This window comes from Ammodytes marinus (assembly GCF_949987685.1).
Source record: "Ammodytes marinus genome assembly, chromosome: 3".
Lineage (NCBI taxonomy): Eukaryota > Metazoa > Chordata > Actinopteri > Uranoscopiformes > Ammodytidae > Ammodytes > Ammodytes marinus.
Window position 1 is genome coordinate 32455725 of NC_137232.1, and position 27857 is coordinate 32483581.

The 27857-nt window shown below is 41.6% G+C and overlaps 2 protein-coding genes across 2 annotated transcripts in view; one reads left to right on the top strand and one right to left on the bottom strand.

Moving 5' to 3' along the window:
• LOC307248557 (cyclin-dependent kinase-like 1) overlaps positions 1-1128 on the bottom strand; it is a gene marked incomplete at its 5' end in the record, with an annotated part of 8093 nt that extends 6965 nt beyond the window's left edge. The window contains 2 exons of the mRNA XM_080024971.1: positions 234-355; positions 961-1128. Coding sequence (XP_079881097.1) covers positions 234-355; positions 961-1128 — 290 coding nt within the window. The remainder of the gene's footprint in view (positions 1-233; positions 356-960) is intronic.
• A 6647-nt stretch (positions 1129-7775) lies between these two features.
• Positions 7776-21569, top strand: tgfb1a (transforming growth factor, beta 1a). The gene is made up of 6 exons (XM_080054120.1): positions 7776-10019; positions 16125-16409; positions 17139-17370; positions 18533-18683; positions 19605-19715; positions 20138-21569. The coding sequence occupies exons 1-6, from the start codon at positions 9689-9691 to the stop codon at positions 20183-20185; spliced, it is 1158 nt and encodes a 385-aa protein (XP_079910246.1). The 5' UTR covers positions 7776-9688; the 3' UTR covers positions 20186-21569.
• Positions 21570-27857: the final 6288 nt, after the last annotated feature.

Below are 27857 nucleotides of genomic sequence, written 5' to 3' on the forward strand. Positions count from 1 at the left end.
CCGGCAGTGACGCCACTTCGACGAAGCCTCCATATGAAAACAAACAGGGATGAGATGGATATAAAAGCAAGAGGCAAGATCAAGGCGCAATGTTATGATGAAATAAATAAGGGCATGTCTCAAGTGTATGCCTACTACTGCATCCTAACTAGATTATGGTATTTATGGTCAGATGTAATATGTAGAATAGAAAAAAGAAAGAGTATGAGATTTGGAACGCAGGGTTAACCTACCCTCGGGGGTGTTTGTCCAGTTCATTGAGGACGGTCTGCTCACAGAACTCAAACACCAGATGAAGCCGTCTCTTCCTCCTGAAGACCTCCAGCAGGTTGACCAGATTCACATGTTTCAGCTGCTGCAGGGGCCGACAGAGGACATGGACAGTGAGTCAGCGATCAACTTAATGTTTATTCAAACTTACAGAGAATAGTAAAGGTGCTACGAGGAACTTTTAAATATTTCTGAAAAAGTCAAAAAAAATTCTCTGATGATCATATATTATATGGAATAGCAAACGAGACCATCAGTGCAAAGAATGCTATTTTTATATAGTTTTTCTTAATGCCTTTGTCATGGGTCCCTCACCCTGGAACTATAGCTGGCATAGTAAAAAACAGTACCGCTTTTTTCAAAGGGGGTGCAAGTATTAACCAAAAGCACGCTTTGGATAACTATTCGGCTAAGTATTTAGATGTGGATAAATAGAGAGACCACAAATTCCTTACTTAGGTACGTAGTACAGCTTTAAACTCCATGAAATCTCCTTGTGTTTTATGTGTGTATGTTAGGCTAATAATCATACTAATATAATCTGCATTAAGCATTCCTTACATAGAAACAATAGATCACATATATATTGATGAGTGTAGCCTACGTACTGTATAGCCTGGGCCTATATATCCTGCTGTGGTGTTAGATGTGATAAGACGTGATGCTATTGGATGACTAATCTCCTCTCACCTTCAGCATTCGTACTTCTCTCAATGCGATCTTCTTAATGACCGGGTCGTCTTCAGACTCCACAAACTTCTTGATGGCCACGATCTGTCCGGTGTCTCTGTTTCTGCACTTGAACACCACACCGTACGATCCCTCGCCGATTTTGGCCAATTTTTCATATTTCTCCATCGGGCTCCTTTAGTAGCTTTCACCTGTGAAGAGGTTAAAACGTTACACACAAACTCACTCACTCCCGCCCCCCCTCCCCCCCCCCCCCCCCACACAAACATTTCTTCATTGACACTCCTACAATTTTTTCATGTATCTTATATGTTATTTTGCATTGTATCTTGTACAGCACTTTGGTCAACTGATGTTGTTTTTAAATGTGCTATAGAAATAATTTTGACTTTGACAATAATAGTCAGATACACAAAAAAAAACCTAATGCAATGTCAGAAAGCAAACAATATTACATATAAGGGACACATCTAAACATACTTTTTTATTATTCTGATCAGTTAGTAAACAAATGTAGACAAAAGGAGACAAATAAATGTAGGCTAGAAAAATCAGTAAATGAGAGGTGAAAAAACATTATTAAAAACATTCATGTGTAGGCCTAATAGTAGGCTATACAATTAACTCATACTAAAAATGGGTAGGCTATATACACACTAGTTATGAAGTTACCTATAGTGTCAAGAATGTTCATTAAATAGGCAACATTTATGTAACAATCTATAAATGTGTTTCCTTTTTTATTATTTATCAGGGAAAGGAAGTTTTCATATAAACTCACACCCCAAACCCTAACCTAATGAGGTCATAGGCTACCTCACTATATCAATGGAATTATTATTTTTCAAATAGCCTGTGTTACCTGTGACACCTGAGAAATAGTTCCACAGTTTTGATAGTGTGTAGTAGAGTGTGTTTATTTGGCAAACAACCGTCTCATGCACACATAATGTAAGCGTCACAGCCAGATCACAGCACTCACCTGTGCACAGTGTGAAAGCGTCTTCATTGACTAGTCAGCATTGAGTCTGCGGGTGACTTAAGTCCATCAAAAGTCCGCAAAGCTAAATAGATCCTATGTGTGTGCAGCCATTTCTTTGTGTAGGTTATACAGACCAAATTGAACACTCAGTAAGGATATTGAAGGTAACTCTCTCTCTCTGTCTCTCTCTCTATCTATCTATCTATCTATCTATCTATCTATCTCTGTCTCCTTATCTTTGCTGCTACTGTCACCCACCCCCTCTGTAGTGTCTTCTCGTCCCCACCGTCGTCACTTCCTTGGTAACCCTCTCCTAGTTACGGTCCACACTAGCTCAACCCAAGTCCCCATTTAGAAAGAAAATTAATTTTAGTGTTGCAACAATGTCTCGTATATTCATAAACACATAAATACGTTGAACTTACCCCGTAGAAAGTGCGCAGAAAAAGAGCAACAGTGATATACTCTCGGCACTCAATTCACAAAGCTGTCTACGCAGGTTAAAACACGCACGGCAATACACGTGCGTTGTAACCAAGGAGACAGTTGCAAGCTTGGTTTGGACGAAGCAGTCTGTTGACTTTACTCGCAGGAACCTACATTTTATTTTTTGTTTATTTAATTTTTTAGGTTACCTGAACCTTTATTTTAAATATAAAATAGTGACATTCAAACAGTTATTTTATTGTACAAAATATATTTAAGATTTTACACCCAAAACATATCCACTAATAGGCCTAGGCTACAATGATAGGCCTGTTCCCAACAACAAATAAAATAAGCTCAACGTTGACCAGCTACCACAAAAATGCTTTGAACACTTTTTTTTGCAATAATAATCTAATAACATTGAAAGCAGCAATTGAGTACTTTTACTTTACTTTTATTTAATTTGTTTTGCTGATAACTGCTGTAGTCGAACTTGAGTAACCTTTCGAAAGCAGAAAATGAGTAGTTTTAGATTTTTGTAGGCCTATACTTTCACTTGAGTAGGACACCTCAATGCTTAATGTATGAAATAGGAACATGCCTTTTATTATTGTGTAGTTGAAATGCATGCCCATACATCGGTATAGAACATATTCTATAGGCTATGTATAAAACATACAGTATCTATCCAAGCCTTATTCCACTGCCCAAACCATCCCCAGTCACAGAGACTCTTGAAAGCCTCCACAGTACCATGCCACTCTACCACAGCTATTATGACATGTATCACAGCCAGCTCTGATGTGGTCAAGTGATTTGTAGACTTTCTGTTCTCTTTATTGACTGTGAACATTTTTCCCCATGGGCCCCGTCTGGCTCAGAGACATTTTGGGGGTTGCCACAACGCCTCTGCCTCCTTCGCACGATAACAGTAACACAGAAGATAATTTAGGACTTCAGTAGTGAATGATGGGAACCCTGGCCATGTAGCACCCTTGTGTTCAGAGACACACAGACACCCTGAGGTGCTGGCATTGAGAGCCATGTGGTGGAGGGTATGAAATGCCCCATGGGAGACCTGTAAGACATGCTGGGTACAAGGGTCAGTAAGGCACAAGGGTTGGTGTGTTTAGGCTCCCATGCAGTGTGTTAGAAAGACCGACACAGAAGAAAAGGTAATTATATTTACTATGATTTAGGTTTTGTTCGCTTGACAACTACATTTTTAGCACAATATCTGTGCAATGGCTTCTTCTGTTAACATAGCTTTCATTATGGCTTTGTGTGTGAGCATATGCCTTTTATTTTGATGCTAGAATACATGTACAAATTTGGCAATATCTAACAAATGATGCGTACATTTGCACCTTTGCAAAAAACCCTTGGGAACGTGGAAGTATTTTCTGCAGTTATTTCATCTCTCAAACAAAATAATACAGGAAGAAGAGGTCTGTTGTGGCCACATATACAGTATGTTACTGTTACTGTTATTATTTTGTGTAAAAAGAATATAAGTGTGGATATGAATAATATTCAAACATAAACTTCAGGCCGATGACACCAAACTCCTAACAATGTAGCATCATATATGACCACTAGGGAGCAGTGTCCACTGACTCTTCAAAGCTCCCACTGTCCAACACAAAACACAACAGGGCAGTTTACAGTAAGAGTTGTTGATATTTGATAGCTACATTCATTTTGACCATCGCCCCCTTATCATTATTGTAATCAGCAGTAAAGTGCAGGTGAAACTGTGGAATAGACTGTCTGTCTTAAGTGATCACTGTCTCTGTTGTTACTAGTATTAATGGAATTTTAGGGGATTTTTGCCTGGAGTTTCCTTTTGTGTAATGTCACGGTGTATTTGCAGTGTTTGATGAATAGCCTATTCTTTCTTTATAACTGGCTCAGTGAGTGGAATACAATAAACACACAATGGAAACAAATATGGGTGAATCCGAAAACATTTTTTTTTAAATCCAAAGACAATATGTCAATGTACCAATGTACTATCTTTACTTACTTCCCTGTTGAATCATCCCCTCAGACAGAGACCAAATGATTGAAACCATGACGGCTTTGTTATAGTCTAGCCTTCCTTGTGAAAATACACAATCCTCAACCTCAAACCAGGCACTGTAGACGTAGGACACAGTGCGCCACACAGTCCAGCCCCATGTTGGCTCTCCATCCCTTTCAAAAAGGCTCTGTTTCTACTTTTAGACATGAGAGTCCCCACAGTGAAAGTGGTTCAGTTACTTTAGGTCTGGCAGGCATTCAGCTTCGCAGCCCCCAGGTAAATGTGGCTGTCAGCTGGGTGTGACTCTGTATTAGTGCTGTGAGAGGTTTGTTGGCATGTCACTCATCACTATACCTCAACACAGACGAGCCACTGAGTGTACAAAGAGTGAAAGTCAGTTATTCAGTGTTCTCGGGCAACCTGATTCAATTAAATTCAAACAACTTTTATTTTATTCAATTTTTATTTTTATTTAACCTTTATTTCACCAGGAAGGTCCCATTGAGTTACAGTAACTCTTCTCACAGGGAGTCCTGGCCAAGACAGGCATCAGTTGATCAGTGCTGTACAAGATACAATACAAAACAACATATAAGATACATGACAAAAAAAGTGAGGAGTGTCTAAGTCTCAACTTGTGTTAAAGGACAATGCAACAAAAGTGAGTCTTATAGGTTATGAGCAGAAGGCTGTCACATAGGCAAGGCAAGGCAAGGCAAGGCAAGGCAAGGCAAGGCAAGTTTATTTATATAGCACAATTCAGACACAAGGCCACTCAAAGTGCTTTACAGGGGCAAGATTAGAATACATAAAACACATTATAAAACATTTAAAAGCGATTAAAAGAAGCAAATAAAAATAAAAAAAAAATAAAAACATGAAAACTGGATTTAATAAAAGAAGCAAATAGAATGAAAATTGCAGGTTAAAATGGAAACAAAAAAGTCTTCAGACTCGATTTAAAAGAACTGAGAGTTGCAGCACACCTCAAGTTCTCTGGGAGTTTGTTCCAGATTGTTGGTGCATAAAAACTAAAAGCTGCTTCTCCTCGTTTAGTCCTAACTCTAGGGACTGTAAGTAGACCTGTCCCAGACGACCTAAGGGCTCTGGACGGTTCATAACTTATCAGCATATCAGTAATGTATTTTGGCCCTAAACCATTTAGTGCTTTATAAACCAACATCAGTATTTTGAAATCAATTCTTTGAGTGACTGGAAGCCAGTGTAAAGACCTCAGAACTGGGGTAATGTGATCCACTTTTTTGGTCCTAGTGAGGACTCGAGCAGCAGCGTTCTGAATTAGCTGAAGCTGTCTGATAGATTTTTTTGGAAGGCCAGCAAGGACACTGTTACAGTAGTCAAGTCTACTAAAGATAAATGCATGGACAAGTTTTTCTAAGTCTTGCTGAGACATAAGCCCTTTAATTCTTGATATATTTTTTAGGTGGTAGTAGGCTGATTTATTAATTGATTTTATGTGTTTCTTGAAATTCAAGTCGGAGTCTACAACAACACCAAGATTTCTGGCTTGGGGTGTGGCTTCTAACATAACGGATGTAAGCTGTGCGCTGACTTTTAATTGTTCATCTTTGGCACCAAAGACAATTACTTCAGTTTTATCGTTGTTTAATTGAAGGAAATTTTGGCACATCCAATCATTGATTTGTTCAATGCACTTACTCAGTGCCTGTATCGGACTGTAGTCTCCTGGTGATATGGTTATGTAAATTTGTGTGTCGTCTGCATAATTATGGTAGCATAATTTGTTCTTATTCATAATCTGAGCTAGTGGGAGCATATAGATGTTAAATAGAAGAGGGCCAAGAATGGAACCTTGGGGGACCCCGCATTCAATATTTGTCCGCTCAGATGTGAAGTTGCCTATTGACACATAGTAGTCTCTATCCTTTAAGTAGGATTCAAACCAGCTTAGTACAGTTCCAGAAAGTCCAACCCAGTTTGCTAGTCGATCTAGTAATATGCTGTGGTCAACTGTGTCAAAAGCGGCACTGAGGTCCAGTAAAACTAAGACAGAACTTTTGCCACTGTCTGTGTTTAAGTGGATGTCATTGAGGACCTTAACCAGAGCAGTCTCAGTACTGTGGTGTTGTCGAAATCCTGACTGGAAGACATCAAAGCAGTTATTCATTGCTAAGTAGTTATTTAACTGTTGATAAACAGCTTTTTCAATGATTTTACTTAAGAATGGTAGGTTAGATATGGGCCTATAATTTTTCATGAGTGATGTATCTAGATTGGTCTTTTTTAGTAGTGGCTTGATGACTGCTGTTTTCAGGGCCTGTGGGAATACACCTGTCTGAAGGGACGTGTTGACAATTTGTAGAACATCTGAGGCCATACAGCTAAAAACAGTTTTAAAGAAGCCTGTGGGCAGAATGTCAAGGCAACAGGATGAGGAGTTCAGGTGTTGTATAATGTCCTCCAGGTTTTTGTGGTTTATAAGATAAAATTCTGTCATTGCATTTGAATTGATTTTATGAGGGAACACATATGTTGAACTTGGTATTGATGCAGTGACAGCTTGTCTAATTTTGTGAATTTTCTCAGTAAAGAAGGAGGCAAATTCATTGCAAGCCCTCGTGGAAAGATGCTCAGACGCTACTGGCACAGGAGGGTTTGTTAATCTGTCGACAGTAGCAAACAGGGCACGTGCATTGTTGTTGTTTTTGGTGATGATGTCAGAAAAGAAAGAATGCCTTGCATTTCTCAGTTCTGAGTTAAACGTGCACAGTTTCTCTTTGAAGACGTCATAATGAACCTGGAGATTTGTTTTTCGCCACCTGCGTTCTGCTTTACGGCACTCTCTTCTTTCTATTCTGACCTGCGGGGCATTTCTCCAAGGAGATCTTTTCTTACCAGAGACAACCTTCATCTTAATGGGCGCAATAGCATCTATAACACTTGTAATTTTGCCATTAAAGTTGTCTAAAAGCTCATTAACTGAGTTACAGAACACATGCCACACTTTAAGGAAATCAAACAGATACACCAAAGATACACCAAAGAGCTTATATGCAGAAGAAATCCATACATAAATACATTATACATAATACTATACAAGTAATAAGCCCAAACCACGCCAAGAAAACAAGGCCAATGCCAATAATAGTCTATTAAAAACCCCTATGAAGAGATGTGGACAGAAGAGCAAGGCAACAGAGCTCTGTTAAAACAGCAGATGTTTTACACTGCGGCCGTTACCCTCATTTCCTGGGCGGAGAATCTACTCGCTCTATTAGACGAGTAACAGGAACCAGAAAAAAAGGGTAAAGAGTTGGAGAGAGAGAGAGAGAGGGCTAGAGAGAGAGAGAGTGAGAGAGAGAGAGACAGAGAGAGAGAGAGAGAGAGAGAGAGGGCTAGAGAGAGAGAGAGTGAGAGAGTGCCAGAGAGAAAAACATAGCTCAGAGCTCCCCACAAATCAATTTGTCACCAGCAAAGCAAGCTCTGACAAGCTCTAGGAGAGAGGGAGCGCACAGGGAGTTAAATAGAGGTGCGAATAGGGAGTCGTGTCACAGGAGACTCCAGAGGGGAAGGTGTGAAGGCATACTTCTGAGGGGCAGCAAAACGAGGTGATACCGATGGATGGATGGATGGATGGACAGACTACAATCTGAGCTGAAAGGGACTGTTGCTGCTGCCACCACTTAACACTGCTGCTGTTTGTCTGGATGTGTTTCAAACTTTTGCTACAGGAGGACAGTGTTTGATTGGAAAAAGACAAGGAGATTTTAGGTGCGTTTTTATCTTCCTATATAGATTAGGATCATCCTCTAACTCGAGAGGGCTTGATACACAGACAAGAGGGCATACACTATCACATGATTGTGTTTTAAGAATCAAGACACAGTTGCATAGACAGCTGCTGTATGTGTGTGTGTTTGTTTGTGTGTATGTAAAGTAAAGGCACGAGTTGGAGGTGTTGAAAGCCTATTTCGGTGTGAGCTGCAGCTGTAGGCTACAAAGATCACATGCTGTTGTTGCTGAAAAGAGGTAGTCAGAGCCGAGAGAGATTCAAGTTCATCAAAAGTTTTTTTTTCTAATGTAGGGACATTTTTTTAATGGCTGTGACTGTGTCTAGGTTTATAACTGTTGTAGAATAAAGATAGACAAAGACAAAAGTGAGATTCTCTTTTCTAAAAGACACTATACTTTGTTTCCCGGCACCGGGGATAGTTGATTAGCTCTGGGCTGACTCAAAAGCCCCTGGGAGTTTTATCTGGGCCGTAAAGGAAGCCAGAGGTCATCTGATCAAACTTAAAATAAGGAGGAGAAGGAGGGGTCTCTTTCCCACTTGAAACACAGGAGGCATCGTTGCTTTTCTCTCTCTCTCTCTTAGAGACATTCAGAGAGGGCCTTTTTGACACCATATACATGTCCACACTATAGTCCTAAATCATATTTAATGAGTGTGTGGGTCAAGGAGGACCAAAAGCAGTGTCAGCTTAAAAAATATTTCACTTAGAGAGTGGGTAAGTCGGGCTCAGGGGGCAACACTAGTGTTATTCAGCACCCGTCTCATTCACTCGGCTGGTCTCAGGTGACATCTAAAGGGATTTGAGCTGGTGAGTTGACACATGGAGGTGTTGCTTAGAGTAAGACAGGTTTCAATTTAATATCAGGCGGTCGGAGGCTACAAAACATATCAATCACAGGTTGTTTCAGTGAGTACAGAGCCAGTATTGTTGAGTGTTTTAGGTGTTGGTAGATTGTTTTTTTGGTGGGTGGGGGCTTGTCTATGCGCGTGTTTAGCATTTGACAGCTCCACTGTGGAGTCACTTTCTTGGACGTCATTGTGTTACCTGTGAGGGGCTGAGTCATAAACTCTGGCTCATCACTCTCCATTCGTCTGTCTGTCTGCCTGCCTGCCTGCCTGTCTGTCTGTCTGGCTGGCTGTCTTGCCCACTGGGATTCTCTCCACCTGCTGCTTTCTAAAGCAAATACAGCACAAGTGTTAGGTGCTTTTTCATTGACAGCGGTGGCACCAGTGTACCTGAAAAAAAAGCACCCAGGACTCTCTCTCTCTCCACACTGCCTTAATTCTTCTTCTGCTGCTGCTGCTGTAGTGTGTAAACACCTTGCGTCACTCACACCTCTCTCTCTCCACACACACACACACACACACACACAGAGTGATTCACTGTTCCCTTAGGAAAGCATCCCCCGGTCTGTCGGTTAGTCTGTCAGAGAAAAAAGTGAGGGGAGGATTTGCTGAGAATAAAACCAAACCAAAAGTCCATTCTACAGTATTGCGAACAGTGTTTAAAGTTGGCACCATGGAGCTGGCGTTCTTGCTGTTGGTGGTTGTGTACACGGTGGGCCACGTGAGCGCCATGTCCACGTGCAAGACGCTGGATCTGGAGATGGTGAAGAAGAAGCGCATAGAGGCCATACGCAGCCAGATCTTAAGCAAACTGAGGCTGCCCAAAGAACCAGAGCCGGACCAGGCAGGAGACGACGAGGAGATCCCCTCCACGCTGCTGTCTCTCTACAACAGCACCAAGGAGACACTGAAGGAGCAGCAGGCTGACGAACAGACTGACATCGCCTCAGAGCAGGAGGAGGAGGAATACTTCAGCAAGGTGGTGGCCAAGTTCAACATGACAGGTGAGTACAAGATACTGTATATCACAACAGCAGTACATGTACAATATGTATATGTTGTTTATTGTGCGCACAGTGCTCAACGCGCAAACACGCACACACATGCATACGCACACACGCACGCACAAGCACACGCACACACACACACACACACATACACACACACACACACACACAGAAGCAAAATGAGTTTCCCTGATGGTTTTTGTTAAAACATGCTCATTCATCGGATCTTACATTAAGAATCATTAACAGCCAGAAGTAAACCAACAGAGGCACTTTAGATCCAGCAGTATTGTCAACCCATTAAAAGGCCTAAACCACGCTGTTGTTCAGAACCACAATTAACCACAAATAAAGCTCTAGAACACAAACATAGCGGCCTAGCAGAATTGATACCAGCATTTGGCCAATGGCTGGTGTCAATTCCAATTTTGGTCCATAAATTCCCTCAGCATGTGTACCCCCGTTTGATCTCCAAGCAACATCGTCAGGCAAGCTCCAAAGAGTTCAGAGCTCACAGGCGTTCTAAGTTAGTAGGACTGTGTGTTGTTGCATTAGGTAATGATGCTATGTGTTGCTTTTGTGGTATCCATGGCATCTTGTTTTACTGCTTTATTAGCGTTGTTTCTTTGGCTACCCTGCATGTGCTGCGTGTTCAGCCAAATGAGTTTTGGCTGGCGATTGTGCAATGATTCCAAAATACTCCTATTATCCTAAACACATTTTCTTTCTTTGCCTCCATTGTTCTCTACGTGCCTATACTCCTCACCCTGTCAGGCAGGCAGGCAGGCAGGCACACAAACAAACACACACACACACACACACACACACACACACACACACACACACACTACCCCCTCTGTTATCCGCGACTTCAAAAGAAAGACTGGAGTGGATGGTCGGTGCTCAGGAGTGTGCAGACCAAAACGGAGAACAAAGGAACTTTTTTTAAATGTAGGGCACCGTTTTGTTTTGCTTGAATTACAAACCAAAGAAGAAGAAGAGGGGAAAATGGGATGAGAAGACATTGAAATGCACTCCTCCACCCTCTACCCTCCTCTCCTCTCCATGCCTCATTCTTTAATTTTCTCTTTTTTCTCTCTCCCTCTCTCTCTATTCCTAGGGGATTGGGGGTTTCCTGTAACTTGAGCAATGGGTTCTCCCTTGCTTATCCTGTCACTTGTTCTCCATCATATCTCCTTATCTTTCACCCGTGTCCAATTTTTCATTTGCATTTCCCTGTGCCCATATTAACCCATCTCTCTCTCTCACCGACTGACTCTGTGTGTGTGTGTGTGTGTGTGTGTGTGTGTGTGTGTGTGTGTGTGTGTGTGTGTGTGTGTGTGTGCTGGGGGGGTTTCCTGAGCCTATTATCAGTGTGTTTGTGACAGGGCAGCTTGGCAGGAAGGAAGGCCGGCTTATGGCCACTGAGATCCACACTGACTCAGGTCCGGTTGCGGTGCGAGCGAGCTGTGCCCATGGGGAGCATGTGTTTCCTTACCTCTGTGGAATGCCAGAAAAACACCAACCCTACCGTCTCAACCCCTCAGCAGGGGCTACGCAAAACAGACTAACCCCTGCGTTCCAATACCCATACTTCCATACTATTTAGGATGCCAGAAAAAGATTTAGGATGTTCCAATACATGCACATCAATTGTAGTATGCTGAAAATGTACATACATGCCCCACTAACTCCAATAGCATATTGGAGTATTCGTCTTTATTCTTGACATTTCTCGACATAATGAAAAAAAAAATCTTCCTTATCTGATTTTTTTTTCTCTCCTGTGGCCCTAAAACTCTTCTGTACTTTAGTATGTAGTGTAGTAAAAAGAAAGAGTATGTGATTTGGAACGCAGGGTATACCTTCTGCAAGAGGGTGAAAGCAAGTGGTGGACATGTGACAGAGTACATTGACTCAAGCACTGAACTTAGGGCACACTTTTTTGATTATCTGTACTTTACTCAACGTTCACTCCAAAAATATTTATAAGACAACAGTCGTGCTTTTGATTCCATTACATTCTGATGAAGCTCGTTATTACTCGTTACTTTCAGACAGAAATCTACACTTTGTACTTTTGAATACTGAAGTATTTTTAAAATGCAAGTACTCTGGTAAATCCCAATAAAGGGTTTTTTACTGGGAGTTATTTCTCAGCCGAGCTAAGGGTCTAAGGGCAGAGGGTGTCATACTGTATGGAATGTGAAGCCCACTGAGGCAAATGTCTATTTGTGATATTGGGCTTTACAAATAAAACTGATTTGATTCGATACTTTAACTTGAGTAAAAATGTGACTGGGCAACTTTCACTGTTTGACCAGGAGTATCTAGACTTTGACAGAAGCACTGGGGGTTGACCTACTTTGTCCACCACTGGCGCAAGCCGTGTGTACGAATGTATGTGTGTGTAAGCCTATAGCAAGAAATGTTTTGAAATGATTTAAACATAGACATACACACAAGAGGGTGTGGGAGACAATCCAGCATCTGCTCTTTCGCGTGAAGTAAAAGAAATGGCAGACTGCGTTTAAACATAGAAATTCAAATAGAATCAAACTAGAGAACCATTTTCTTTCCTCATGTTCATTAACGATCCTATTTGTGAAATGACCATTTGCGGTTCTTTTTTATTGGAGGACTCAAACTTTCCCCCACAGCCTTAGGGGGAGGGATGCATATTTGTGTGTGGAGCATTTTGAGCATTTTAAAAACTTAATAGTTTCAGTCTCCATCGTGATGATGATTGCGTGGTGGATTAGGCTAAAATTCCTTTTGGCCAATGCGCGGTCACATCCCTCCCTCTGGAGCCCACACACACACACACACACACACACACACACACACACACACACACACACACACACACACATTCACCTCTCCCACTTAACATTGTATCGGGTCAAAATGTAATTCAGTGTGTTTACACAGAGAAGCTTCCCTCCTCTTGGAAAGCAGCCATGTTGCGCTGTGCGGGAGTGTAATGAGTTCACTGATTCAGAGTAATTGTTATATTTAGGAGTAAATGAAGCTGCTACAGGACAACCCTGTGATGAACTAGAGTAGACCCTTAACTGAAGTACCTTAAGAGAAAAGTGACTTGAAAAAAAGTGGTGGTAGGATGTCCTAGAGGAAGAGTGGCTGAACAGCGGCCATAAGGTTGCTGGTTCGATCCCTGGCCCTGGACAGGAGGGTGTTACTTGTAATACTGGTGGTTGCTTGTATTACATCTACGGTGCCCACCATCTCTACCATTGTGTCCTTGAGCAATTCAACCCTAACCCCAGCACTGCTCCAGGGGCGCTGTTCTATGGTTGACCCTGCGCGAGGACCCCCCCCCCACACACACACACACACACTCTGGAGTGGGGTGTCTTGAGAGGGGACACATTTCAATGTAGCCTTGTGTGAATTGATCAATAAAGCAACTTAACTGCACGTAATAGGTGGTCAGACAGTACAGTATGTGTGTTAAAAACAAAATAGCCAGTGTGAGTTGGTGAAAAAGAGACATCGCCGAGTGTGCTGAAGGAGGGTGGAGCTGGGCATATGGAGGGAGGCAGGTATTTAGCCTGTTGCTGGAATCTGGTTCCCCCCAGTTGGTAATTACAGAGCTGCCTCCCCTACCTGTCGCAACAGCTGTCCTCGGCTTACCTGAAGTTAGGCCCTGGTTCAACACACAAACGCCCCCCCACACCCTTGTTAGTACACAGGCTATAGGGTGCTGCCTTTACCCCTAATCTGAAAGAGTGAGGGCCCAGCCTGGTGCATGGAGGAGAAATTTCACACTTTGTTTCCCCAAAAAGTTAGATGAGCTGTTTAGTCCAAAGCATTTCAGAGGCTGTGTTCAATTTCGAAATGAAGATTAAGCTTCGACGTAATGACAGCACTGCAGCCCAATGGGATTCTACTTGGGGAAGTGACGTGATTTCCTGTTTCGTAAACAACACTTCTCTAAACCTTGACACATATATATCTCCGTTCATTCACTCGAAACATGGCTGCAGTGAGACCATGACTTTCCGTGCTTGGTGTTGCTTGGTGCATCTCTGCCAAAGTAGCGCTCTCCACTTTACATACGCCTTGTCTGTACAGTACTGTACACTGTCTTCACTCTCCGTCTCTCTCTGTCTCTCTCTCTCTCTTTCCATTCATGTCAACTTACAAAAAACAAACATTTGTCAGTGCCCTGGGTGGGACCAGTTAAATGTCATCTCATTTCCCCTTAACACTCAACACCAGTTCTTTTTAGTTTCGCTTTTGGCGTGACTACAAGGGAGGGTTTGAAACACGACCTATAGGCAAAAACGACACACACAGATGGCTAATACTGTGGTTTGTAAATGATACACAAAGCAGCCGTGACATGGAGGATCCTGGTACGGCCTACAGCAGCTATGCAGCTAAAGCATGCGAAGGGCTGTCAGAGAGCAATGCGGACCTTGAGAGGAGAGAATATCCCGCCCGGCTTTGGCAGGCAGAGGCAGGGAGAAGGTTTTTGGACTTGGGCCAGAACCCGGGCTCCATTGATACACATCTCCAATTTCTCTGAGACACACACACACACACACACGAGCGCACACACACACTAACACACGCGCACACACACTCACAACTGTTGAGTTATATTCATGAGTGCATTCTTATACTTTGCTTTTTAACCTTGTAAGAAGCCCCCCCCCCCCCCCAACCCCCCTCTGTACACCTTCTCTCACTCTCTTTCTTCACGTTTTTTTGTGACTACCTCACTGTACTTATCTCGGCACGACTCCGTCCGACCTCAGCCTTTGTAAAGTAACTGCGGTAGATTTATGTTGTTAGAGAGCCTTCGGTAGCCCGTCTCTGTTTTCTATCAGCCCTCTTTGCGTGGGGAATGTTCCAGTTCTCATGACAATATGGGCATCAGGCTCAAGAGAGAGTAAGACGTTGCAAACATGGCCAAGGATACTGTAAGAAAACAAAACTCTCTCCATGGTCAAACGTTACAGCAGCTGGATTTAATTGATTTCTGGCGACAGTTGAGTTTGTTGAGTAACACTATAACTGTGGCGATTCCATGTTATTAAAGTTGCCTTGTGTAAAGAGTGTGTAAATTCTCGCTTTCCAGAACAAACTTGGTTGAAATGGAATGGAATATTCATACATATGTTTTAAGTGTATTGAAATAAATAAATAAAAAGTTGTAATACCTTAGAATTAGCCTTTTATATCTACATAGTAGCGGGGCTGAGGCTGCCATGTTGCACAGCCATGTTTCTACAGTAGCACAGAACAGACAAACTCAACAATCTTGCAAGTTTTTTTTTTGTATGGAAGTTGTCCACCGGAAATGCACCTGTTGGAAGATGAAGAATAAGTTGATAGAATAAATACTTAAATACATCTTCACCTCATCACTTGATATTGTGAAAAGACTTGGGGCAGCTTGGAATGATCACATTTTCACTAACTTGCTTCTTGTCCTTTAAGGCCACCGTAGCTTCTGTAAATGTTCTGAAGGTGTGGAAACGACGGATTGTATACAGAATTTTAAAGAAAAGCATTAATAATAAGCAGGCATAATGGACATCTTGTAATCAAATGATGTATTCTCTTCAACACGTGTGAATGTCGATAGTAAGCCTGCTATCGGTGTATGAATGAGTGTGTGAATGGTAACGTGTAAATGGGAACAGGTCTCCCTTGCAAAAGAGTCTTCGGACTCAATGGGATATACCTGTATAAATAAAGGTTAAAAAAAACAAAAACAAAAAACACAATTTGAGCCAGGAGGGAAATGGAGAATGAAGGGTGAGGATAGATGGAAACAAGTGTGTGTGTGTCTCTGATCTAGATTTGAAGGTTTTCATTTGTTTCAAAGAGAAAAGTTAGAAACCTTGTATATAATATACATACAATTCCCATTCAAAGTTATCCCCTTTCTAGAGGTTGGTTTGACCCATGCCAGTTAAGATGTATCTCTCCAACACACCTTTAATACCTTGCATATTGAGCACTTAAACATCCCCCTAAAAAAATGCATTAGCCGCTGTCTTTCCTGAGATTACTTACCTGACTGAACTTGCTGCTGTTTTTCCTAAATCTATTTTTCAAATCCCACAGTTAAAAATAACACGGACCGCACCCAGCTACTGAAGAAAATCCCCATGTATTTCAACATGTCTACGGTGCGGGACAGTGTGGGTGATTACCGTCTGCTAACCAGCGCAGAGCTACGGTTGCTCATCAAACAGACCCGTATCCTGGACTCACAGCGGGTTGATCTGTACAGCAGCTTGGGACAAAAGCTGCGGTACCTCTCGTCACGTGTTGTCACTAACCTCAACAAGGACAAATGGGTTTCCTTCGATGTGACGGAGACACTACAGGACTGGCTCAAGGGCAATGGTGAGAGAATAAACAAGATGTATTTTTTGGGGACATGTTTTTATTATGCTTTATTACAGATAGTTTGGAGAGACAGAGATTAAATGGGGCAGAGAGGGGGATGACGTGCCTTGAGAGGGGTGGTACTTTTATATCCATCAGCCCATGTGTCATTTTTGGATGATATTTACCTTTTTTTTTAATTAAGATAATTTTTTGGCATTTTCAAGCTTTATTAGACAGTACAGAGTTGCAATGGGGAGACAGAGAGAGAGGGCGGATGACCTGCAGTAAAGGTCCACGGGTCGGATTTGAACCCACGACCACTGCAACGAAGGCCAGAGCCAATATGGTACGCGTCCTATCCACTACGCCACCGGAGCACCAAAATATTTACCTTTTTAAGAACTGAAGTGAATAGGATACCTAGAGTAATACAATGTAGTGGCCTGAGCACATTGTGGATCTTAATCCATAAAGTAGCAAAGTATGGGCAAAATAAAAACAGCTGCAACTGGTTCTCATTACAGAACCTGCATTATGATGTGTGTTCAATGTTGAACACAAAGTTAAAAAAAAATTGTAGCAGTTTTTCTTTTTTAAATATCTTCCGCCCTCTCTCTCTGTCTCCCCATTTCAACTCTGTATTGTCAAATAAAGCTTGAAAAAAATCACCTTAAAAAAAAACAAATAAATAAATAGTCTCATCATATTAAATGAATCTCCCCGTGACTCTTTGTGTCCTACCAGAGGATGAGCAGTTCTTCGAGTTGCGTCTGTACTGTGAATGCAGCGAGACCGTCACTTCCCAGTTCGGTTTCTCCATCTCCGGCACCGAGGGTAACCGAGGAGACACAGGCACCTTTGCCAGGATGTCGCAGCAGCCGCCTTACCTGCTGACCATGTCCATCCCTCAGAACGTCAGCAGCCACCTCACCTCACGCAAGAAGCGCTCCACCGAGAACAAGGACACCTGTACAGCGTAAGCAAATCCTACAAAGAGTTCTGTTGTTTAAATTGTATTTTTTTTAACCTTTATTTATACAGGTAAATCCCATTGAGACCGGAGACTATTTTGCAATGGAGACATGTTCCCATTTACACGTGAACATTCACACACACATTCATACACCGATAGCAGGCTAACTATCGACATCCACACGACGAGGCAAGGTGGGTGAAGTGTCTTGCCCAAGGACAAAACAAGTGACACACACCTAATCAGTATAATCGCCATTAACTTGCTAACGTTGACCAGACCACCCTACATTTAACACATACTACTACTTATGTAACGTGTGTAATCTACTGTTACATTAAACATGTTTTCTGACTTCGCACTTTCTAAGTAACTATCCCCCTACAATGTCTACACCATATTACCATTGCACATAGTATATCCCTCATTTAATTTTTTAATGTACATTTTCTATTTACATTATTTGAGATGCCTTTTAATTATGCTCCCTAAATCTATGTTAATTGTATGTTTATTGTGTGCACCATCTGGCCACAACAAATTCCTTAAATATTTCAATGTACCTGGCGTAAAAAAAACAATTCTGATTCTGATCTCATTAGAAACCTCATTTTAAAGGTCACATATTATGCTAAATGCACTTTTTAAATGTGTTCTAACATATCTATGGGTCCAAGGTGTGCCTAGAGACTGCCAAAATATCTAAAAAAATAACAATCTCTCCTTTTCTCACTCTCCCCCTTTCTGAAACCCCCACCCCTCCCCCCCAATATACTCCAGTCAGAATTCTCCCCTTTTCTGACCTCAAAAACTGGAAAGCCAGAAGCTTCCACTGTGCAGCCCACACCCCTATTTCTTATTGGTCCACGGCCCTGACAGACAGAGGGCGAGGCGTATCTGGCTTCGCTTCCGGACAGGGGGCGGGGGGAGCTCAAAGAATGTATATTTACGAGGGGAGCTGCAGCTCTTTTTAAAAAATAGGCCATTGTGAGATTAGCTGAACATCAGCATAGTACAATAAATTATCTGTAAGTTTTTTTCAGCAAACAATTAAAGAAAAACGTATTAGGGACCACTAAGACCATATAATATGGTGTATAATAGAACCGAAAAGTGTATAATATGGGAGCTTTAATAAAGCCTCTCCACGTTTTCTGTCATGCAGCTCTACAGAGACCTGCTGTGTGCGAAGCTTGTACATCGACTTCAGGAAAGATCTGGGATGGAAGTGGATACACAAGCCGACGGGATATCTAGCCAACTACTGCATGGGCTCCTGCACCTACATCTGGAACGCTGAAAACAAATATTCTCAGGTAGAGTGCAACACCTCACTGAAGTGTGTAGAGAAAAACACATCAGATGAACGACCAAAATCCTTCTCCCAACTTGATTTTCTCTCTCTCTGGTTATAGTGAAGTAATGTCGAAAACATCAAGTTGGTGAGGTGTCTGTTGTATGAGAGTCAGGGCTGGTCAAGAAGCTTTAAATAAGAACTGTGTTAATAATTGGTCAGTTGGTTAACGTAAAATAAATAATTCTGATAATTTGATAATCATTTATGGTATTTAGTACTATTAAGAAATAAGACAACATTCTCAGATGTGAGATTTTGTAATTCCCCTCTTTGCCCCATTTCATCTCTCTCTCCAAACTGTCAATAAAAAAAGCTTGAAAAGTGCCAAAAAAAGAATCTAAAAAATGTTATCTATAAAGCACTTTGACCTCGACTATAACTGAAACTGAAAGCTGTAGTGTCTAAACAACAGTAATGCCCAAGTGTGTGATGTTGACACGTGCATTTGTATAGGAAACGAGAGAAAGAGAGACAGCAGAAGCATTGGGATTGGACGCAGTGATATGTGTGACAATGTGAGAAGAAGAATGGTAAAATGACGATTATGAGGCAAAGTAAACTTTGATTTAGTACCATTCGAGGAAACGCAGGATGTTTCTGTCTGCCTGCTGTAAATCATTTTGTCTGACTTCCCAGGAGATCGTGTCCGTGCAAAGGCATTCAAAAAAAACTCTATAAAAATAGATTCATTTTCACTGATGGTCTCATTTTCTGTTACATGTCATTCATGATCATCTGTGGAAAAATGTGACTGTTTCATAAACATTTAAAAGTCCCTTGTGGGGGGTTCAAATACATTTAAAAAATACAAAGAAGCAACACTTTATGTGGCTAAAACCTTGATTTAAACAATAGCACTCTCTCATGTGATTGTTTGCAGATTCTGGCCTTGTATAAGCATCACAACCCCGGCGCGTCTGCCCAGCCCTGCTGTGTCCCACAGGCTCTGGAGCCACTGCCAATCCTTTACTACGTGGGCCGGCAACACAAGGTAACATTTTATTTTATTTTTAACCTTTATATAAACAGGTAAATCCCAATGAGACAGGAGACTCTTTTTCAAGGAAGACCTGTTCTCATTCTCACGTTACCATTCACACACACATTCATACACTGATAGCAGCAGCTAACTACCGACATTCACACAAGGCAATGTGGGTGAAGTGTTTTGCCCAAGGACACAACAACCATGACACAAGTGGCAGGGCGGGAATCGAACCGCCAACCCTTCGATCATTGGCCGAGCCGCTCTACCACCTGACCCACAGTCGCTACACCGCAGCAACCCCAGCTAGCTTCAGTTATGACGCCAAATATTTACACAAGGTTTTTTTTATGTGAACGCAACCACTGACAGATTTATTTATTAATTCATCACATATATAATACTGGTGCTCTCTTGTTCACTTTCAGGTGGAGCAGCTGTCCAATATGATCGTCAAGTCCTGCAAGTGCAGCTAGAAATACAAATGCCTTACCCCACTCTAACACACACACACACACACAGAGATGGAAGGAAGTCGCGTTCAAGAGTTCGAGACCACAGAGAGGAGCATGGGACAGAGAGATAACGAGGACGAGAAGAAGAATTCTGGACGAAGTGGAACGAAATATTTAAAAAAGTCAAGAGGATCTTTATGTGTCCACCTTCCTTTCCTCCTGCGAGCTCTGCCTTTATCATGTTGAACTCACACCAAAACCGTGGACCTTTTTTTTGTTTGTTATATAAATATTATTTGTCCTTCTTTTCTATTTGTATATACTTATTTTTCTTGCAGTAGTAGAACAATGTCTGTCTTGAAATGAATTAATTTATTTGTTGGAGGGACAGATCTGTAAAGAAGTGATTTACATTGTACAGTATAAGAGTGTGCCAGTGACATGGAACAGGATCTAAAAAGAGATTTATTTAGAACTAAAGTGGATGCCAAAGGACACAAGGACCAAAATGACTTTGATGGAAGAACACTTTAATTGTTATCATATTTTAATTGTCTGGGGGGCATTTCTTGTTTTGCCAATGCAAGTGGTCTTGTGTAGTAGCCTGACACCGCCCGCCTACCTACTTCCGCTCAATTTTCATTTCCCTTCAGTAGTCAGTCTCGATCCGCGGAATATTTGCGGGTTTTTCTCAGCCAGATTTTTGGCTGTCCAATCAGCGAACAGAGGGAGTGGCTGAGAACAATGACATTGAGGTTGTGCGCCAGTTTCAGTTGTAGTCAGAAGCCGGCGCATGACATGACCAAACGTTATGCGATTGGTTATAGCAGATCCATGGTGGCACTGGGCAGATCCAATAACAGACATCCGCCTTCAAGTAAGGTAACGTTCGTCAATTGAGCATTTCCAGACCTAATTATGTACAAATTAAATGAAGTACGATGGTCTGGTAGGACCAGTCTACTTATGTAGTTGAAAAGGTGCTAAATCCCAGGTTTGGAAAAGAAAAACTGTGGTATAGTTGGGGTTTTTCCTGGAAAGATAATGTCCACCACAGCTGTTTATTGGAGAGAGTCACACCGTAAAGGACAACCGGCCGCACTGGACGGTCCAACCTGGGGAAACTCCCTCTGACTGACTGAGAGACAAACTGGGCAACAACAATTCACAAGAACCGTCAGCTTTGTACTTTACCGCCATTATGTTTGTTTGTTTGTTTTGCAGCCCGTGAGATTTCTTCCAATGCTTTCCTTGTCACGTTGTCATGTTTGTGTTTTCGTAATTGAAATGTCAGCGGATCCTTACGAAGCCTCTGTCAATGCCTGTGAGTAATAGCCGTGGCTTGTAGTGATGACACCATGTTTTTCCACCTCTTTAGGATTTACAGCCAGAGTTTAAGATGGTGAAGGGGTCGGGGGGGGGGGGGGGGGGGGGGTTGTAGGGAAGCCATTCCAGACTCAAGACTTGCTGTTTTTTTCTTGTATTTTACCGTAGTCAATTAGAGGCAGTTCATTGCCTTTTTTATTTCAGGTGTCTAATATCATACTGCACAACAATAATTATTCTTCAGCTTCTACCATTTGTTTTTTTTAGGCTTTAAAAACCAACACATTTCTTCAGTCTATCTTATTTTGTTATAGTGCACTTACCATTTTTAGATTTTGTAAATATCTAAGAAAAAAAACTGAAATAAACATTGATGTTAAGTTATCGCGTCAGAGTGGAAGATTTATGTATGTGAGCAAAATAAAACCGCATCCAATGTTTGTACTTGTCAGAGCCTTGTTTTGTAGGTGTGTGGTGTTGTTCACTTGTCAGTGCATGTGTGTGTGTGTGTGTGTGTGTGTGTGTGTATGTGTGTTTCAATTACGGTAAAGGGGAGAGAACATTTTACGAAATATGTGTTATGGAGATGAATGCACCACCGCCATTTAAGACACGCAGTTTAGTCCTGTTCTTTACAACAAAAACATGAATGAGACATCTCATCTTGTTGGTGTTGGGAATGTTAATGAGAGTGTAACTACAAGAAAGTTATGGTCTGGCTGGATTAAAAAACATAAAACAGAGCAGAAAATTCTACTTTTCTTCATATAAAACAACGACTTGAATTGGAAACCTGTGTGTGTGTGTGTGTGTGTGTGTGTGTGTGTGTGTGTGTGTGTGTGTGTGTGTGTGTGTGTGTGTTAGTGTGTGTGTGTGTGTGTGTGTGTAAGTCCAGACAGTAGTTCAAGGGCTCCCACCTATAACCACCTCCTCTTACACTAACAGTTGATCAGTACAAGGCTACTCTTTGACTTAACCATCTCTCATAGAATCCTTTAGCTGTTTGGGGATATATCTTCCCCAGCAACAAATTATGCTTCTTTCAGCAATTTTCTTCCCCTCATAAAACCAGGTTATACACTTGACCGCCCAGTGTTAGGAGGGAGATCTAACAGTGGAAAAAGGCACAGCGTATGCCAGGTGCGTGTGGTCTATTTCTGGGTGAGCTGCGGACCGGACCCTTGTTTACTCTGGATGACTGTACGGACTGACTGAAGAAGAGCTATAGCGAGCCTTGCTTTAGGCCTCACCTAAACGCTTTAGACACCCCTTTTTTGAATTCCCGGACGCACAGCCTCATTCTTGGCACTGGCTTCTACCTGTGGAGGATGCATGCCATACCAACATATTTGTACTATCTGGGAGACACCTCGCGTCCACCCCCCACCCTGCCTGCCTGCCTGCCTGCCTGCCTGCCTGCCCCACCCCGCTCTTCCCTCAGTACTCAAGGGATTACTGGCAAGCCCACGAGCCTGGATTGGAAGTACAGAGAGCAGGTCCAGACCCGTTGGTAAGTTCCAGACTTAAGGGCAGTGACTACATGGAAAATTAAACACACATACTGCACACATGCACATGAAAAAACACACTGAACCCACTGACACGCAGCCACGACTCAAGCACATCAACATCAAAACGCCTTTACATAAGCCTTGTGCTCGTAGTGAGTGAGTGAGTGAGTGAGTATGGGGGATGCTTGTGGCGCTAACAAGGTGACAGTGATCTGTGTTATCTTGTTCTAGAGCTGATTATGTTACCTTCTTTACTGAGAAAATTCACAAAATTAGACAAGCTGTCACTGCATCAATACCAAGTTCAACATATGTGTTCCCTCTTAAAATCAATTCAAATGCAATGACAGAATTTTATCTTATAAACCACAAAAACCTGGAGGACATTATACAACAACTGAACTCCTCATCCTGCTGCCTTGACATTCTGCCCACAGGCTTCTTTAAAGCTCCCATATTATACACTTTTCGGTTCTATTATACACCATATTATATGGTCTTAGTGGTCCCTAATACGTTTTTCTTTAATTGTTTGCTGAAAAAAACTTACAGATAATTTATTGTACTATGCTGATGTTCAGCTAATCTCACAATGGCCTATTTTTTAAAAAGAGCTGCAGCTCCCCTCGTAAATATACAATCTTTGAGCTTCCCCCGCCCCCTGTCCGGAAGCGAAGCCAGATACGCCTCGCCCTCTGTCTGTCAGGGCCGTGGACCAATAAGAAATAGGGGTGTGGGCTGCACAGTGGAAGCTTCTGGCTTTACGGTTTGTGAGGTCAGAAAAGGGGATAATTCTGACTGGAGTGTTTTTTGGGGGGAGGGGTGGGGGTTTCAGAAAAGGGGAGAGTGAGAAAAGGAGAGATTGTTATTTTTTTTGATATTTTGGCAGTCTCTAGGCACACCGTGGACGCATGGATATGTTGGAACACATTTAAAAAGTGCATTTAGCATAATATGGGACCTTTAAAACAGTTTTTAGCTGTATGGCATCAGATGTTCTACAAATTGACAACATGTCCCTTCAGACAGGTGTATTCCCACAGGCCCTGAAAACAGCAGTCATCAAGCCACTCCTAAAAAAGAACAATCTAGATACATCACTCATGAAAAATTATAGGCCCATATCTAACCTACCATTTTTAAGTAAAATCATTGAAAAAGCTGTTTATCAACAGCTAAATAACTACTTAGCAAAGAACAACTGCTTTGATGTTTTCCAGCCAGGATTTCGACAACACCACAGCACTGAGACTGCTCTGGTTAAGGTCCTCAATGACATCCATTTAAACACAGACAGTGGCAAAAGTTCTGTCTTAGTTTTACTGGATCTCAGTGCCGCTTTTGACACAGTTGACCACAGCATATTACTAGATCGACTAGCAAACTGGGTTGGACTTTCTGGAACTGTACTAAGCTGGTTTGAATCCTACTTAAAGGATAGAGACTACTATGTGTCAATAGGCAATTTCACATCTGAGCGGAAAATATTGAATGCGGAGTCCCCCAAGGTTCCATTCTTGGGCCTCTTCTGTTTAACATCTACATGCTCCCACTAGCTCAGATTATGAATAAGAATTATGCTACCATAATTATGCAGACGACACACACATTTACATAACCATATCACCAGGAGACTACAGTCCGATACAGGCACTGAGTAAGTGCATTGAACAAATCAATGATTGGATGTGCCAAAATGTCCTTCAATTAAACAACGACAAAACTGAAGTAATTGTCTTTGGTGCCAAAGATGAACAATTAAAAGTCAGCGCACAGCTTACATCCGTTATGTTAGAAACCACACCCCAAGCCAGAAATCTTGGTGTTGTCGTAGACTCCGACTTGAATTTCAAGAAACACATTAAATCAATTAATAAATCCGCCTACTACCACCTAAAAAACATATCAAGAATTAAAGGGCTTATGTCACAGCAAGATTTAGAAAAACTTATCCATGCATTTATCTTTAGTAGACTTGACTACTGTAACAGTGTCCTTGCTGGCCTTCCAAATAAATATATCAGACAGCTTCAGCTAATTCAGAACGCTGCTGCTCAGTCCTCACTAGGACCAAAAAAGTGGATCACATTACCCCAGTTCTGAGGTCTTTACACTGGCTTCCTGTCACTCAAATAATTGATTTCAAAATACTGATGTTGGTTTATAAAGCACTAAATGGTTTAGGGCCAAAATACATTACTGATATGCTGATACGTTATGAACCGTCCAGAGCCCTTAGGTCGTCTGGGAAAGGTCTACTTACAGTCCCTAGAGTTAGGACTAAACAAGGAGAAGCAGCTTTTAGTTATTATGAACCAAAAATCTGGAACAAACTCCCAGAAAACTTGAGGTCTGCTGCAACTCTCAGTTCTTTTAAATCGAGTCTGAAGACTTTTTTGTTTCCATTTTAACCTGCAATTTTTATTTAATTTGCTTCTTTTATTAGCTTTTAAATGTTTTATAATGTGTTTCATGTATTCTAATCTTGCCCCTGTAAAGCACTTTGAGTGGCCTTGTGTCTGAATTGTGCTATATAAATAAACTTGCCTTGCCTTACCAAAAAGTAACACAGGAGTTTTCCCCCTCACTGTGAGCCAACACATAGACAAAGTGTGTTTTGGAAAGTGTTCTCTCTGACGGAAGATAAAAAAAAGTGAAACATGAAACATGGTCGACGTAATTGCATTTTTACTTCTTCTTCTCACCTCTCAAAATGGTTCAGACAGATCTGTTGCCAGGTCTTGTTTTTTTTTAATTATGCCGAGGCGCTGAATGTGCTCTTATATCTTCAGGGGAATGTTAGTGGAATGTTTCTCTAAGAAAACAGGTTCATTACCAACCAGGAACAAGCACAATATTATTTTCTTTGGAAGAGACAAGATCATTAAAATATATTTTTTCTTTTTAAAAGGTGCCTCCTCTTCCACCTGTTTTACTTTCCCTGTAATGACCAAACAAAGGGTTTTTCTGAATGTCAAGAGACTCGTAAATCTCTGGTGAGCGTTAATGGAATAGTCCCAGAGGGAAGTCAAACTCAAGTAGGCTTGTCCTTCTAACCAATGTTCACTTCTCAGCAGCTGCTTCCTCTGCAGCCCCCTGAGGCTTTTTATGGGACTGAAGGTAAAACTGCTGACACCTCCAGACCCCGCACTGAGGCACATCCCAGAAAACTCTCCGTCCAAATGAATGTTACACAAGAGAGAGAGAGAGAAAGAGTGAAGACGGGACTGTCTGTGTGTGTGTGTGTGTGTGTGTGCGCCTGCAGCATTTTACAAGGTCAAGCAGGTGTCCGTACTACCGCTAACGCAATGCACGTGCCCCACTTTATACATCCGCATGAGTAAGCGGAAAATTGTTGTGTAGTTGCACTTCAAAAGAGCGTTATAAGTCATTCAAATTTGACATAATTGGCCCCTTTAAATCAAACCCATGTGCTGTGTTTTGTCTTTTATCGGCATTAAAAAATGAAAGGCTCTGTTGCATGTAACGCTGCTGCCTGACACTTTTACAAGTTCACACTGACAGCTGATCGTGCCAAATTGCAAGCTGATTTATTGAAGTGCTATTTTGGGATCTGTCTAATAACAACATCTGTGACATTTTTCAAAATTTAGCATTTTTTTTTTCACTGATCTTTTGCCATAACAACATGGTTATTAGGAGTGTAGCACTGGATGGGGCCGGTCTAATTCCTGTGTGTACTGCGGACGCAGACGGAGCTGACTGTGACCTTAATAACACACTGTGGCGTCCTGCTGATACTCAACCCGGCTTCACAAGCACACAGCTGCTCAGAGCCATTGTTACTGCAGGTGCTGAACCTGTGTGCATATACTGTATACACACACACACACAACCAGCACACACGTGTTCACACCCGTACACACACACATATATACAAGCGTACACAATACACATACACACGCACACACACACACATACGTACATACTCGCACACACACAGACACACAGACACACACACACACATACAAGCAAACACACACACACACACACACACACACACACACACACACAAACAAACACACACTTATACAAACATGCCTTACTACTCCAGAAACAAGTGTTTGCAATTTAATTCAATATGACGATGGTATAGCAAAGTATACTTTGATTTATATTAGTTTCATCTGGAAAAACAGGATGCTGGGGTCTGCCTGCCGTAAATCATTTAGTCTGGGAGTTCCTGGGAGATAGTACCAGAGCAAAGACATTTTATAATAACTATATACAAATGCTGATGGTCTGGTTTGCTGTTACAGATCATTCATGGTCATCAGAGAAAAAACAAGACAGTGTAATAAACATTTAAACGTTCCTCGTACAGTGTTTAAAGAGCAAAATAAGTCTCCATGCAGTTTCACTTTTGTCATAGCTGCTGTAGTTAACATATACAAAATGTATATTTCTTAATCATTAGTATATTAAAATATTTCATACATATCCTCCCATACATTATTATACATTAACATATCAACATTAACAAAAGCTTGGCGGTATAGGTGGGCACCAGGGTTACCCTCTCTACAAGACTGTTTTATAAACATTTAAACGTGCCTCGTTTAAAAAGAAGTCTCCAGTTTCACTTTCTGTAAAGGATTTGTGATAGTTGTAGTTTAAATGAACATGTTAGCTGTATTCCTTAATCATTAGTAGATGACAATATTTCATAATCCTCCTCCCATGCATTGATACACAGTATATCAACATATTGTTAGCCTCATAGCATAATTGCCTAATTCATGCTCTACATCTACATCTACTCTATTCTACATCTATTTTACCCCAACTTTATAACCCTTAAAATATGACTTAGGCAATTATGCTATTAGGCTAAC

What these genes read in the sequence shown, in the direction of transcription:
- tgfb1a (XM_080054120.1), top strand. Translation starts at nt 9,689, where the DNA reads ATGGAGCTGGCGTTCTTGCTGTTGGTGGTTGTGTACACGGTGGGCCAC. An exon ending in AACAAGGACACCTGTACAGC is followed by an intron (nt 17,371 to 18,532) that starts GTAAGCAAATCC and finishes TCTGTCATGCAG; the next exon opens with CTCTACAGAGACCTGCTGTG. An exon ending in ACGTGGGCCGGCAACACAAG is followed by an intron (nt 19,716 to 20,137) that starts GTAACATTTTAT and finishes GTTCACTTTCAG; the next exon opens with GTGGAGCAGCTGTCCAATAT.